Source organism: Paramacrobiotus metropolitanus, unplaced genomic scaffold (assembly GCF_019649055.1).
Source record: "Paramacrobiotus metropolitanus isolate TYO unplaced genomic scaffold, Prichtersi_v1.0 Parri_scaffold0000040, whole genome shotgun sequence".
In the NCBI taxonomy this organism is placed as follows: domain Eukaryota; kingdom Metazoa; phylum Tardigrada; class Eutardigrada; order Parachela; family Macrobiotidae; genus Paramacrobiotus; species Paramacrobiotus metropolitanus.
The window spans coordinates 325264-338973 of record NW_026570260.1 but is presented as its reverse complement, the minus strand read 5'-3'; the positions used below and the strand labels follow the sequence as shown (position 1 = coordinate 338973).

The window sequence follows — 13710 nt, the reverse complement described above, 5'->3', positions numbered from 1 at the left end:
TCCCTTTTAACGATGGTTGTCCAGGATTCTTTGGTAGCGGGCCCACTGAGAGGGTTTCATCGAAGCAAGGAGGGGAAACCTTGCAGTCAGGGGTTGACGCTTGTGAAACTTCATTGGACGGGGAACCTTTCACTGGTGTGTCGACAGGTGTCGTTGTGGTGGATCGAAACCCGGAGGGTTGAGGAACTAATCCACCAGTTGCGACGGTATTCGTAGGTAATTTGACAGTGGTTGCTTTCAAGGCTGTAACTTCGTCCCGGAGTGCCTGCAGTGTTGCAGAGGCCTCATCGTACCTTTTCTGTCGTTCTTGTAGTTCGCGTATCTGGGCCTTCACCGTAGTTAGCTCTGCATTAAGGCGCTTGTTTTCTTCCACGATCGGGGTGATAAGCGGGGAGACTTGGGCCTGGAAGCACTTGGTAATCAAGCCGTTCAAATCCTCGTGGTATACAGGGTACTTTTGTACGCATTCCAGATCGCTGGCTATGGCTGGGATCATCTGTCGTATCAAAGGATAAGCTTGGTAAAAGACCACTGATCCTTGGCCGTTCCATCAGGGAATAGCTTGGCAAGTTTCTCAATGGAGAAAGGCTCGTAGCCATCATCCTCGCTGGCATTGTCAGGCATGGTTGTCCAAAAGGTCCGGCCCCAGATCCGTTGACAATGAATAAATCAGCCAAATTCTTTACACTCCCAGTCTTTGATTAAAAAGTGAAGGACTACCGGTCACTTGCTTCAAAACAAAACGGAGCGAACACAACCTTAAACTAACGGTATCACTAACCGTAAGTGAAAATTAATCGTCGCAGCAGATCGAGCTTTATTTGCAAGTACCAACAATACAATAAATTGAATATTTGTAACTTGTTTGATGGTTCAAAATATGAAACTGACTGGTTGAGTATTTTATGAAGTGCAAACGCTATCCGGCTAAAAATGTTTGTTTACGTTTGTTGTGCTGATCAACCAACCGCATGCGGACGCTTGTTAGAATCGACTTCTGGCGACTCAAAATTGGAAAAATTTCTGAAATCTTTCTCCAAAACCCGAGAAGTGAGAAAACTGACTAATTTTAAATTTCGCAGTTTTGTATCAACGAATCTTGGAAGTGCTTTTGTTCTGCTTTTGTTCGGTTAATGTTAATGCCACTTCTTCACCTGTTGACTATTAAGTAGTTCTTTTGCAGGCAGTGCCAGTGGGCATTTAGGTTACGTGAACCTTGATTCGCATAAACTTACAACGATATACCGTAAGTTGCCGTAAGAAAGTTTCAGAAAAATACTGAAAGACGGTACGATTACTGCGATTCTGTTGATTTAGGGATGGGATGATGCTAATTATGGGTCTTGATTCTGTTGATGCGATGCTGGCCGAGCCTGCAAGGTGGGCCAGGAACGCAGTCGCATAGGCTGTTCTGTCGCTGACGCAGCGGTGGATCCCGTTAATCTTGGTACGGCACGGCTAGGATGTCGCTGCCAGCCAGCTGTCATTTATCCCTTTTCCCGTATGTATTGCGCCCGCTCCGTATCTCATCCCGCAACCCCTTGGCCACTGCGGCCAGGCGTCCTCATCTGGCAGTAAGAAGGACCATCCATGCCTGGGCGCAGAGCAGCCGCTTCCTCGCCAGGCTGTCCCCACGCCCCTCATGGTGGTCATGCAGTCGTGCAGGCTTCCTACAGCCTCCGCTCAGTCGACACGCTGCGATTCCCCCCGCCAGTGCGGCGGCAACGGTGGCAGCGGAGGAGCAGCTAGACACCGGGTCGACATCTGACGATCCCGACAAGATCCCCGATCTCCGCCGATTTCCCCCGGAGCGGATCCGCAACTTCTCCATCGTGGCTCACGTCGACCACGGCAAATCCACGCTGGCCGACCGCCTCCTGGAGATGGCCGGTAGGCGCTGTTTGCTGCACTTCCGTTGCTCCAGTAATATTTCATTCTGTTATGTAGGAAATATTCGAGCGGGAACACACGATCACCAAGTGATGGACCGCTTGGAAGTGGAGCGCGAGGTTAGTCCATGTGCCAGATTTTGTTGTGTTGCCGGCGTGTGCTGATTATCAAGCCGCATCTTTTCGCAGCGCGGAATCACCGTTAAGGCGCAGACGGCCACCCTCTTCTACACCTTCCAGGGCCAAGAATACCTCCTCAATTTAATCGATGTGGGATTTGTTCCATGTCGTGTAAGCGCAGTGCAACGCATCTGATATCTGCGCTTTTGACAGACACCTGGGCATGTGGACTTCAGCTACGAAGTCCAGCGCTCCCTGACGGCGTCGCAAGGCGTCGTGCTGTTGGTGGACGCCAACCAGGTATGGTTGTGTCATCTCTCGGGATTTCTTCTTGCCACACATCTGCCTTTATGCACCATGTTACATGCAGGGCGTGCAGGCGCAGACACTGGCCAACTTCTACGCCGCCTTCGAGGGCGATCTGAAAATCATCCCCGTACTGAATAAGATCGACCTCAAGACTGCCGACCCCGACGCCGTCACGGAACAGATGAACAAGGCCATGGATATTGATCCGCAAGAAGTCCTGCGCGTCTCCGCCAAAACCGGTTTCGGCGTCGCTGAGCTCTTTCAGGCCATTATACAGCGGGTGCCGCCGTAAGTAGCCCATAAAAGGCATGTCGGCCGTAGGGATCAGATGTCTGATGAAGGTGTGGCGTGTGTCCCCTAGGTAGGCCGAAGGGCAGCGCGACGGGTGCCTTCCGGGCGGTGTTGTTTGACTCTTGGTACGATAAGTACCGGGGGGTTGTGGCGCTCATTGCAGTGCAGGTAGGTTGGTGGTGTCGCCCGCTCATTTATGGTTGGAGTTGAAACATGTTCGTCGGTTGTTACTCAGGACGGGGAGTTGAAAAGAGGCGACCAGATCACGTTTCTCAGCTCGGACAAAACCTATGAAGTGAGAGATGTGGGAATCATGCGGCCGGACCGCGTCAGTACATCGTTCCTGTGAGACTTCTGGCATTTGGAGTTTGAGTTGAACATCGGAATTTTAGCTGCACATTTGCAACGTAGGTTGGCGGGTCAAGTAGGATATATTACCTGCAACATGAAGACAACCAAAGAAGCGCAGATCGGTGATACGCTGTTCGGGAAGGAGCGCCCGGCGCAAGAAGGCAGCCGAATTCCTAGAGCAAAGCCAATGGTAAGCCAACGCTTGTGTTTTCGTGCGCCCATTAGTTTAGGGGAGGCGTAAACGGTAGGAGCCAGGTTGAAGGGGGAGAGGAAGGAGACTGTCTGCTGTGTGTGTAGGTATTTCGGTCTTTGTCGCCTGGTCGGCCCCGGGCGGCGGACGTGGTGCTGGCCTACATCCGGCAGCGGCGCTTCCCCTCGTGGACGTCGTTCTTCCTCTCCCGGTGGACAGTGCGCAATAGCCATTTTGGCCAGTCGCACTTCAACCTGGCCGTGGACGGGCATAACTATCATGTGCTGCGCACCGGTTGTTTTCCCTTCCTCAAGTACCACTGCACGCGCCGGCCGTACGCTGATCTATCGGCGGAGAACCGGGCGATGCGCTGGCTCAAAGTGATGAATTTAGGTCTGCCTATGCTGGCCTATGGGATAACAGCATGTTTTCTCATTAAGCACGTCGATTATGTGATGGTCAAGGGTCGACGTGTCCCGGTTTATTTTCTGATTAAAGAGACGCACGATTGAGAAGCGATGGTGAAAGAAATTGAACACACCATGTTTTTTAACAACATAAGCGGCAACATACACTAGCGGAACAAAATATGCTTTCCCCATCCGATTATATTAAATCGTGCTAGGTAAAACGCCACAGAAGCAACCAAGTCTTCACTATTCTGAGCAGCGTTTAAAGCCAGGACATTTTTCAGGGCAGAGCAGTGCGAGTAGGCAGAGTAGCTACGGTTTTCGGTTTGTTTAAAGCTGGTCTGCAAATTTGCGAAATTTTTCTAGTTGAGAACTTGGCAGATTGTGGAAGAATCGCACACAACACAGATAGTACGTAAGTTAATTGCGCCGTTGTAGGTTTATGCTGGAATCTTCCCGGAAGACCAAAGCGACAACGAGGCGTTACGCGATGCTCTAGACCGGTTAATCCTGAATGATTCCAGTGTGTCAGTATCCTTAGAGCAGAAGTAGGTTGGTTTAATGGCAGTCACAAACATCCGGCACCGAATGGAAACATGTGTTGCAGTGCAGCGTTAGGGCAAGGATGGCGGTTAGGCTTCCTGGGCTTATTGCACATGGAGGTGTTTCTGCAGCGGCTGGAGTATGAGCACGGCAAGTGCTGCATCGCCACCATCCCTAGTGTGCCGTATAAGGCCCGTTTAAAGTCCAACCTCAACGAAAAGACCGCTAAGGAATACGGCACGGACGTGTTGACCATTGTTAGCCCCGAACAGGTCTCGTTTGGTTTAGTTTTTTGTTTGCGTTGATGGGATGTTGCAACCGATGACGTGTTTGCTGCAGTTGCCGGCACAGGGCGTTGTGGAGGAATTTCAAGAACCATGGGTCATATCCACCATCATCACGCCGGCCAAGTACATTGGTGACATTTTGGCAATGTGTCTGGTACGAAAACGGTGGCTGTGCCAAATGAACAGAAGAAGAATGACTAATTGTTAATGTGGACTGCTTACAGGAGCGGCGTGGTCAGCAAAAGAACGTGACATTTCTGGACCAAACCCGTGCCATGATGCAGGTGCGTTAGAGCGCACTGATGCTGATTTAATTTCATTGTTTATTGAATTTCATGGTAAATTTTGCAGTTTTATTTGCCTTTGAGCGAAGTGATTGTCGACTTTTTCGACGAGCTTAAATCAAAGACGTCGGGCTACGCCAGTTTCGACTACGAGGATGCCGACTACAGACCGGTGAATCTGATTAAGGTTGGTCTCGTTGAAGCGTTAGTTTCGGTTTTTGTTGTAAAAAAAAGTGGCAATCAGAATGCTGCTTTACAGGTGGATTTCCTGCTGAACGGGAAAGAAGTCAACGAGCTGAGCATGCTGGTCCCGGGTGAACGGGCCCGCTATCTCGCCCGTCGCGTCTGCGAGCGGCTGAAGGATGCCGTCCCCCAGCAGCAGTTTCCCGTGTCGGTACGCTTGTAGTGTTATTTAAAATGCCACATAGTGATATGTTCCGCTTATGGTTATGCAGATCCAAGCGGCTATTGGCTCAAAGATCGTCGCTCGCGAAGACCTGAAGGCCCTGCGCAAGGACGTGGTGGGCCTGAAGATTTACAGTCACGGCGGCCGCGACAAAGGTCGCAAGCAGAAGCTGCTGCAGCGTCAAAAGGAAGGAAAGGAGCGCATGCGCATGATCGGTAACATCCAGATCCCACGAGACTGCTTCATCAAAGTCCTACGCAAATCCTAAACCGCTGCAGCGGTCTTTGCCGCTGGCAGACACTGTTCTGTGACAAATATTGCCCTTTCAGTGGATTGTGTCTTCTTAATGCCATTAAATTGAATGGAAAACATCGTTGTACGCGCACATAATCAGAGGCGCAGTACGCGGTACATTATCTTTACGTATAGAACACAAAGAAATGCTTTAACAATTTACAATGGTTATCTTGAGCAAAGCCGGAACAGTCAGGGACTACCGCGGCTGTTTATCGTGAGTACTGCGCATTGACGGATTTGACTTTGTACGGCTGAGTGCACGTGAGCACCTGGTACAGTGCGAAACGGAACCGTCGGCTCATGATGTTGTACAGATACGGATTGATGGCGCAGTTGATGTACACGCAGGTTTTAGCGAATAGCAGGTAGTAGGCGTTGAGCCACGGTGCTGCAGCAAAGCAGTTGTAGACCAGGACGCCTCGGTAAGGTAGCCAGGTGACGGCAAATAGCACCACGATGACCACCAGCATCCGGTATACCTGCGACGACAGTTTAAGCAATGTTGTTCTATTCGTGTTACTCACTTGTTAGACTAATAAAATCCACACTCACTCGCGTTCTCGACCTGACTAGCTTCTGCAAACGGTTTTTGGGCGCCTCGCGGATCCACACCGCGGCCATGGAGGATTCGGTGAGATCGCGCCGCATGGCCATCAGCCGGGCGGTGGTCTGCTCGGCGGTTGGGGTGGGCGCATCGTCTTTTGCACTGGCGGCACGCACTTTTTTAAACGAAGCCCTTTTGAGGCTCTTTTGGGTGCCCGGGAAGGAGACCGCCTCCTGACAGTTTCCCTTGGACTGGACAGAAGGTTCGTTGGGCTTCTGGCGAAGAAAGATGGGGTCTGCACTGAGGCGATGGATAGGCGGCGCAGAGGGTCCGCCTTCCATTGGCGTCATCACATCGAGAGCTCCGACGACACTGCTGCCTTCGCCAGCCGGTACCGGCTGCTGTAGGAGTGGTTCCTTTAGCTCGCGCTGCACGGGCCGATTTGTACTGGATGAATCCGAACTGTCACGCGGTTTGATGAGCAGAAAAGCGGGATCCGCGCTGAGCCGGTGCTGCGGCGAGCGTAATGCTTCAGAGCTGGCATCATCCCCGTGCTCAGGCGGCGGATGATGCGGGGTGTTTCCTCTGGAGTGAGCGAGGGCGGCTGGTGCAGAGATATGGGGCCTGTCGTAGTGGTCGGTAAGGTCGGAGGCCGGGGAGTTGTCGGATTGCGGGGATTGGACGCGGAAGTCCTTGAGGCTGTTGTGGAGGATGATGCCCAGTTTTAGATAGACGCCGCCGGCGAAGAGCAGCGGAATGACGTAGAAGATAAGCAGGTCGGAGATAAAAAGGGCCGTGTACTGATTGTGCGATAGCCGGAAATCGCAGATGACCTGACCGGGCTGCCGGGGATAAGGTTTGATCTGGGTGAGGCCTAGCCAGGGTGAGCAGTAGACGAAGGCCACAATCCACAACGCCAGGGATACTTTGCGGGCGAACTGCCACTTGCAGACGCGCAGCACCAGGAGTGGCCGGCAGGCAGCGATGTACCGGTCCACCGTGAAGGCTAGAATGCTGTGAAACAAAAGGTCATCTTAATAGAATTAACAAAATATTACGCGGCAACGCCTTTTGGCGCCGCGAATGAAAGCACGACTGCCGGTGTTTATATTACGCGGCAGGACGCGGTTGCCGCTGTGCTCTTGGCTGATGATGTTTCTCTATTGCGCAACGGGAGGTGTGCAGTGTGTGTGTGACTGGACGCTCTGTGGCCGTATGCGCCGCGCCGGCACTTAACCGGCTTAATTGCACTTCCGTTGTCATCTGTGATTAGTTTTGGCTGGCAGGCGAGGGGAATTAAAAATCCGGGCGCAGCAACCACGAGACAGCCCGTTTGTGCTCATAATTCTTTTAAACGGCCCAAACGCTCAACACACTAGTGTCGCGCGGCATGTGGTGCCGTTTCGCGTGTCGCCGGTGGCCGCCTTCCTGCGTGCGTGCATCCCGCCAAAAAAGTTACACTTGTGACTTGGACCATGTTGTGTCAATAAAAATGTTTCCAAGTGGAAAATTAAAATATTAATTATTATCGATTTCCGGTAACATAATGCATCAGGGAGGTTATAGCCGGAGCATGCATACTGATCATCAGTGGATAGAATTGCAGTTAAATTTGGCGCTAATCGATTGGCAATGGACCAAGTCGTAAATCAATGTCATGCATCGGACGGGTCGAATCCCGTCAATGGGAGAAAACGAGCCGACAACAATCGCTGGCTTCCCTGCTCTTTTATTGCTGCTGTTAAGCAGTCAGTTTTTTGCTAACGTCATCGATCAGAAATGCCGGTCGAAGATACGAGATGAGACAGAGTTACCTGAGGCTGCCGGCGTTGATGCCGAGGAAATTGGCGAAGACCATCAGGGAACAGCCGGCCTGACCAGATATCCATTTATTCCCGATGTGATGCGCCACAATCTGGTCGGGTACCGCCGAGAACAGCACCAGTAGATCGGCAGTAGCCAGCGACACCTAATACACCTTTTTCGTTAATAAATTTATTGAACTTAGCTGTTAAATGACGCACCAAGTAGCAGTAAGTGGAGGTGTGGAGGGAGCGCGTCCGGCGCACGGCGATGACCAGGAGTACGTTGCCGGTGACGCCCAGGATGAAGATAGCCAAATGAAGAAGAGTGGCCAGGATGCGGTAGGTCAGGGAGTGCAGGTCGCCCGGACCGCCGTTGGGCGCACCGTTCCACACCCCGGAGGATGCGGCGTAACTGTAGCCTGTGGCCGGGTTGAGCAGCAGCTGGAAATTGTTCTGCATGGACTGACTCTGGCGTTCGGCAGCCGCGGCGGCGGCGGCCCGTTCGGCACCGGTCTGCTGCAGCTGTGACATAACGCGCAGTAGCTCGTAGGCGCGTTTTCCCTCCAGAGCGAAGCTGCTGCCCGGCTGGACAGTGGTACGGTTGAAGATGCTGACCCCGGTGGTCAGTTCCATCTTGGCGCGCGCAGGTCACTCCGCACCGGCGCGGCTAAATTGGGCGCTGTGTGGCTGGCGCAATTACATGTACGGCGGCAATAGCATGCTAGGACTTGTGGTGAATTCAGTCCACTTGTCAATCACGGTTAACGAAATTTCATTACCGACAGAGTAAACAAGCCAACAATGAATTCGATCAAAATCAAATGGCATTTATCAGCGGTGGATAATGATAATTATTGTCATTGGCTGACAGGTTGTTGTCGCTTGAACGCGCCGCTAATGACTGTCGGTTGAGAATATTATGTAAGCAGAACCTTTCCGGAACGTTAAGTAAGGGAAGATGATGAATAGAGGAGTAGATGAATTAAGTAATATCCTTCGTTATGCGGAGGATGTGCTGTCTGAACGGGAGAAAGTGATATAGGCGCGTGCGTGCACTGGCAGCACTTCTTTTCTAAAAAGCCGGCCGGATGATCAGTGACAGATCCGACGTCGCGATTAAGATAATAGTCCAATCAAAAATGTCAATATTGCCGATATCTGACAAGGGTTGTCCATGTTGTCGCATTACCACAGCACTCTAATTCCGGCTGCCAAGCAGTCTCGCCTGTGTACATGCAACTTCCGCACAACATCCATCGCTTGTTCATTTTGGTGCGTACTTGTGAGTTGTGCCGTATGCATTTTCACATACGTACGGACGGTACGGTATTTGTGCACAACAAGACCACCAATCAACGAAGCACGCAGTTATTCGTATGTCTTTTTCAGATCAATTTTTTTCATTGAATATTTGCGGAAAGCATCTGAAGTTAAAGTGAATGTACATCGTACATATACCGTATCAGTAAAATTAATAACAGTTGGTCAATCGATCGTACGTACAAAATATGCGCAACCAGGGGCCCACCACCGGCAAAATGCGAACACCCACGCAAAAAATTCTGCACGGAAAATAAATACGATATTTTTGTCAACATAACATTCATCACAGCGGATAAATGGACGCGCACGACAATAGAGTAAGCAAGTAATCCTGTTTGCCAGATTAATGCTAGGTCGGTTGCGGATGAAGAGATAAAGGTCACCTATATCCGACAGCCTGCCATGCAAGTAGCCGGAAGCGCGAACAGGAGAAAACAATTAATGTGTGTGAGCAGGCTGTCGAATGCCGATCGATGGTTTTGCCGAAGACACAGTCGGGAGAGTACGTGTTTATTTTAGAACGGCACTCACTCAATCATTCGGCTGCAGCGCAGTGGAGGCTCAAGAGCGAAAACGATGAGCGTGCAGAAAATGTTTTTTTGCTCATTGTAATGGAATTTTTTTTGCTGGCAGCCTGGTGCAGCATGCCATGCGCATTGTTGTGAAAATTAGCACAACAGCCGACTGCTGTGGCACGATTAATGTCATCCACCGCAGTCCATATTCACAACGCAAGTATGTAACCATCTTCTGACTGTGCACAAACATCATAAGAGTCCATAAAGCCTCCGGAATAATGCGGGTTACACTCGAAACAAAATTTTTTAATGTCAGTTATTGCTCAAGTATCGTACAGCGTTAACAAAGTTTGCTGTCTTCGTGTTTTTCGATGTAAACATGTTTAGTTTTTTAAATTCACATTGGGCTAGTCTCCGGTGTAAAATCGGACGTATAGTTCTATATCCGCTAGTGTTCTATATCCGACAATCCTGTGTGGGCTGTCTTACAAGTAATACTCGTACGCGTATTATTTTTGCTGTATTGTATTGTGCACTTGCGGCAAAATCTGTTATAACAACACTGCACGGAGGCTACGGCAATCGACTACGTAGTATTCGACTACGTAGTATTCGACTACGTAGTTCAATATCCGCTCTCAACCGAGGCCAGGTGCTTATGGCGGGCCCCCGCCTTGGCGGGTGCGATAAGGCGGGCATCAATATCAGTGGCGGGCACAGACGAATTGCACACTGCACTGAGGCATCAGTTGCGCTGCACTTGCCTAATCGCTAGTGCACTTCTACTGTGTCACGAGCCTTTTCGATTTAAACAGCTATGTGTATTCGCCTTTTTGTTTTTCGTGGCTGAACAGTTTTTTCAATTTCTAAGTCATAAAAACGAACGTTTACACATTTCTTGACATTCATACATCTAAGGAGCAGCTTCATACACGTTTTACGTTAACGCAGAAGACCGATTAAAAGCCGAAAATAATGGAAAGCTATTTGACATAGATCGCTTTACACTTTCAGATTTTAAATAAGATTTAAAAAAGTTAAACACGAGAGACACCATATCCTGACAGCATCCTAATTTTTCGAAGCAGCCGTTAATAGTTATCTACTCCAAAGCACCTAACAAAATAAAAGAACTTTTGTGAAAAATTAACGGTAAATTAAAAATAGTAAGTCACGCAGATCAGAAAAAGTGACCACATTTAAACATAACAGTAGGTACCGTAAATTAGCCGCAATACGTACAGAACGATATTATAGATGTTAGCAATTTACCAAGCATAATGCATTTAAATGCTCAAAAAACTATTGACCGTATTTTCTCCGAATCTCGTCAATATCGTAATGCCGGAAGGTTAAGGAGTTATTTCTCTAATAATCTTAGTTTTCTATTGCTAATAGGAAAACTTCAAGAGGCCTTCTAACCATGCCGTAAAAATCTGCGAGACATTCAATCGAACAGTCAGTGAAATGCAAACCAAAAACGCAAATCGATCTATTAACAGTTTATATATAATATGTAGTTTTTGCGATGCCCAATAGTCCCCATACAACTTGGTTTACACCCACAATGGTTTCGAAACACAAATAAAAAGAGGTTACATCTGTATGAATTAGATGAGGTGAGTAAAGCGCGATTTTACGCTGTAACGTTTCGATTTTTTTTATTAACTGAGGCTACAGCCTAAGTTTTCTGACTTCCGTTCACTTCATTCACAAAACCTTTCTCCCAACTGATTCTATCTCAGAGTACAAGCGAAATAAGAAAGAATTATTTGGTATGCATTCCTTGATATCAAGACACAATTATTGATTTAGGTTGTAGCCTAAGTTGCTATTTTATTGTTTTCCAAAACATTCTTTTGAATTTAGGTTGCAGCCTATTTTATTGCGGTATACTACAAGCTTTCCCTTTTCTGTGTCAATAGAAGCTGCGACTTATTTTCTTCCGCATATGTAATTTTCAACGGTGAGACTACCTTTAAGCTGAAGTAGGATATTCTTTGTGAGTCAAAGTACTTCTTTCTTCGGCTTTATCGAAAACTGTTGGCATTTTTTAATTGTTGCTTTTTAATCAGACAACTATATTAGAAGGCAAAATTAAAAGGACGTCGCTGCAAACAATAGTCGTAGATATTGGTTTGTGTGGTCAAGTCACCTGAAGTTGCTTTCTTTTTTAAATGCGGGCTTTGAATTTATTTAGTAGTTTTGTACTGCTTGTCTTAATGTCATAGATTTAATCGCTTTCACAGACGGCTGGTAACTTATGTAGGCAAACTATATCTATTTAAATATTTTGCAACTATGCCTTTTACGGTAACAATCGTGTAAAAGAAATAGGTTTTCTGAAATTGGAGGCATAAAAATTCTCTGGCAACTTAAGTGAGTCTCTTGAAGCCATTAAAATAAGTGGTTTACCAAAGTAGCAGTCACTGGGGACAAGACCTGCATCTTGCATTACGCATTTTTTCAAATTACAACCAAGTTGCCCAACAAAACGATTTAGAAAGATCTGCATATTTTTTTGTAAACAATGTTACAAGGGGTGATTTTTGAAGGTCTCAAAGTTATAAAGCGTGCAGCAGCGGGAGCAAATAGAGTGTATATGAATTGCACTGCGGCAAGGATGCGCTCTAGCGGGAAAGTGCGCTGTGCAAATGCATTTCTGCAATGCCCGCCTGATGGTTAAGACCCGCCTCATCGCACCCGCCAAGGCGGGTGCCCGCCATAAGCACCTGGCCCTCAACCGACTAAAAACGGCAGTTATCGATATCAACTGGAAATGTAAACAAGCGGCTGGGCGACGGGGGCCAGGGTGGGCGTCACAGGGATCGACCCAGGCCAGCCGGATATGGCTGCACAAATTACCGGATAACCAACGCACTCGATTGCGAGTTAGTAACTGTCTGTCGGCAACGGCTGGATAATTGGCCGCTCTGATTGATAAGCATCCCGAAAACGCACGGCAGGAACGACTGGCAGCGGAAGCGGAAAAAGAGAATCAATGCACGACGTCTGGCGGATGTCCATTACACGCCGCTTATGGATGCGCCCAAATCTTGCTGCACGCATTCTTCTCACATCGGAAGCAATTTCTTTCGCTACGATATGGCGAAATTTAGATGACAGCGCAGTAGACCAAATGTTGTTATTAACGCGTAATCGAATTAAGCGGTAAAGATCCGCCAATTTTTTGCCGTCTGCGTACGAATTAACTCAGATTACGTCAGCGTCTGCCAAAATAAAGTGAATACTAGTAGACCCCGCGCAAACTGCGCGGAATAAATTAGCAATAAATTGTTATTTACGAAAACTACAAAGGACAAACCCAAGACTACAAAATACAAATTTAGTTTAATTGAGCGGAGCGTATAATAATAATAATATAGTTTTACTGACAGAGACAGACAGTATTTGCCATATACCGTACCTATTTGGTTGACTACTTATCATAACTTATGTCAGAGAGAAAGATAAGGATCTTTATCTTTATCTATCTATAAGATAAAGATCCTTATCTTTCTCTCTGCTTATGTCGTAAATTATTCTTTATTTTGGCCATAGTTCACTGACATATTAAAAGGAGTTAAAATGTATCCCAGTTTACTAATTAAATTTTTAAGGCCGCTTTGAGAAAACATTGTCGCGTTCCGCTGACTTCAGATTGAACCTTAAATTAGACCCGAAAAACCTGACGATTTCCAGGGATACATGTATGCCTTTTTTTGCAGTTATAAAAAAAGTTTTTATGCTTTTCCCAAATCAATCAGCAGCATATGCTGGCCAGTTGTTAAGAACTACAAATAAGAAAAACTCCATAATTACTGGAGTTTTTATAGCCGTATTACAGTAATTCTACTGGTTCAGATACCATTCTGAGCTTTGTTAAATTTTAGCCGGTGCGTTGAGACCGACAAAACTATCCAGTGATACGACGGTACGACCACCGATGTTAACCTTTAGACCACTTAGAATAAAAATACTTTTCGGTGTCCAGTTTCCCTCCTACTGCTTACACACAAAACAATTTAAACTTGATGAAGACTTCAAAATTTCGTTGTATTCTTTGGTGAATTTTTTATCAATAATTAACGTCGACAACTTTAGCGCAGTGTCTTGGTTGCGACCCCCGCTGCAGATAGGCGT

At 47.7% G+C, this 13710-nt stretch overlaps 2 protein-coding genes across 2 annotated transcripts; one reads left to right on the top strand and one right to left on the bottom strand.

The window, feature by feature from the left end:
• Nucleotides 1–865: 865 nt before the first annotated feature.
• Nucleotides 866–5674, top strand: LOC129590399 (translation factor Guf1, mitochondrial-like). The gene is made up of 16 exons (XM_055485604.1): nucleotides 866–1246; nucleotides 1318–1890; nucleotides 1948–2009; nucleotides 2079–2159; nucleotides 2223–2309; nucleotides 2380–2606; nucleotides 2684–2777; nucleotides 2845–2954; nucleotides 3021–3150; nucleotides 3999–4108; nucleotides 4168–4375; nucleotides 4443–4544; nucleotides 4615–4674; nucleotides 4742–4861; nucleotides 4934–5068; nucleotides 5130–5674. Exons 2-16 carry the CDS (start codon nucleotides 1464–1466, stop codon nucleotides 5346–5348), a joined length of 2172 nt encoding a protein of 723 aa, XP_055341579.1. The 5' UTR covers nucleotides 866–1246; nucleotides 1318–1463; the 3' UTR covers nucleotides 5349–5674.
• On the bottom strand, nucleotides 5394–9762 carry LOC129590400 (D(2)-like dopamine receptor). The gene is made up of 4 exons (XM_055485605.1): nucleotides 7946–9762; nucleotides 7736–7890; nucleotides 5930–6935; nucleotides 5394–5856 (listed from the first exon to the last, which is right to left on the bottom strand). Exons 1-4 carry the CDS (start codon nucleotides 8357–8359, stop codon nucleotides 5587–5589), a joined length of 1845 nt encoding a protein of 614 aa, XP_055341580.1. The 5' UTR covers nucleotides 8360–9762; the 3' UTR covers nucleotides 5394–5586.
• Nucleotides 9763–13710: the final 3948 nt, after the last annotated feature.

Coding starts and splice junctions, on each gene's coding strand:
- LOC129590399 (XM_055485604.1), top strand. CDS start 1,464: ATGTCGCTGCCAGCCAGCTGTCATTTATCCCTTTTCCCGTATGTATTG. Junction 2,778..2,844: donor TGGCGCTCATTGCAGTGCAG/GTAGGTTGGTGG, acceptor GTTGTTACTCAG/GACGGGGAGTTGAAAAGAGG. Junction 4,376..4,442: donor CCATTGTTAGCCCCGAACAG/GTCTCGTTTGGT, acceptor TGTTTGCTGCAG/TTGCCGGCACAGGGCGTTGT.
- LOC129590400 (XM_055485605.1), bottom strand. CDS start 8,359: ATGGAACTGACCACCGGGGTCAGCATCTTCAACCGTACCACTGTCCAG. Junction 7,891..7,945: donor CCTCCACTTACTGCTACTTG/GTGCGTCATTTA, acceptor AAGGTGTATTAG/GTGTCGCTGGCTACTGCCGA. Junction 6,936..7,735: donor ATCAACGCCGGCAGCCTCAG/GTAACTCTGTCT, acceptor TTTGTTTCACAG/CATTCTAGCCTTCACGGTGG.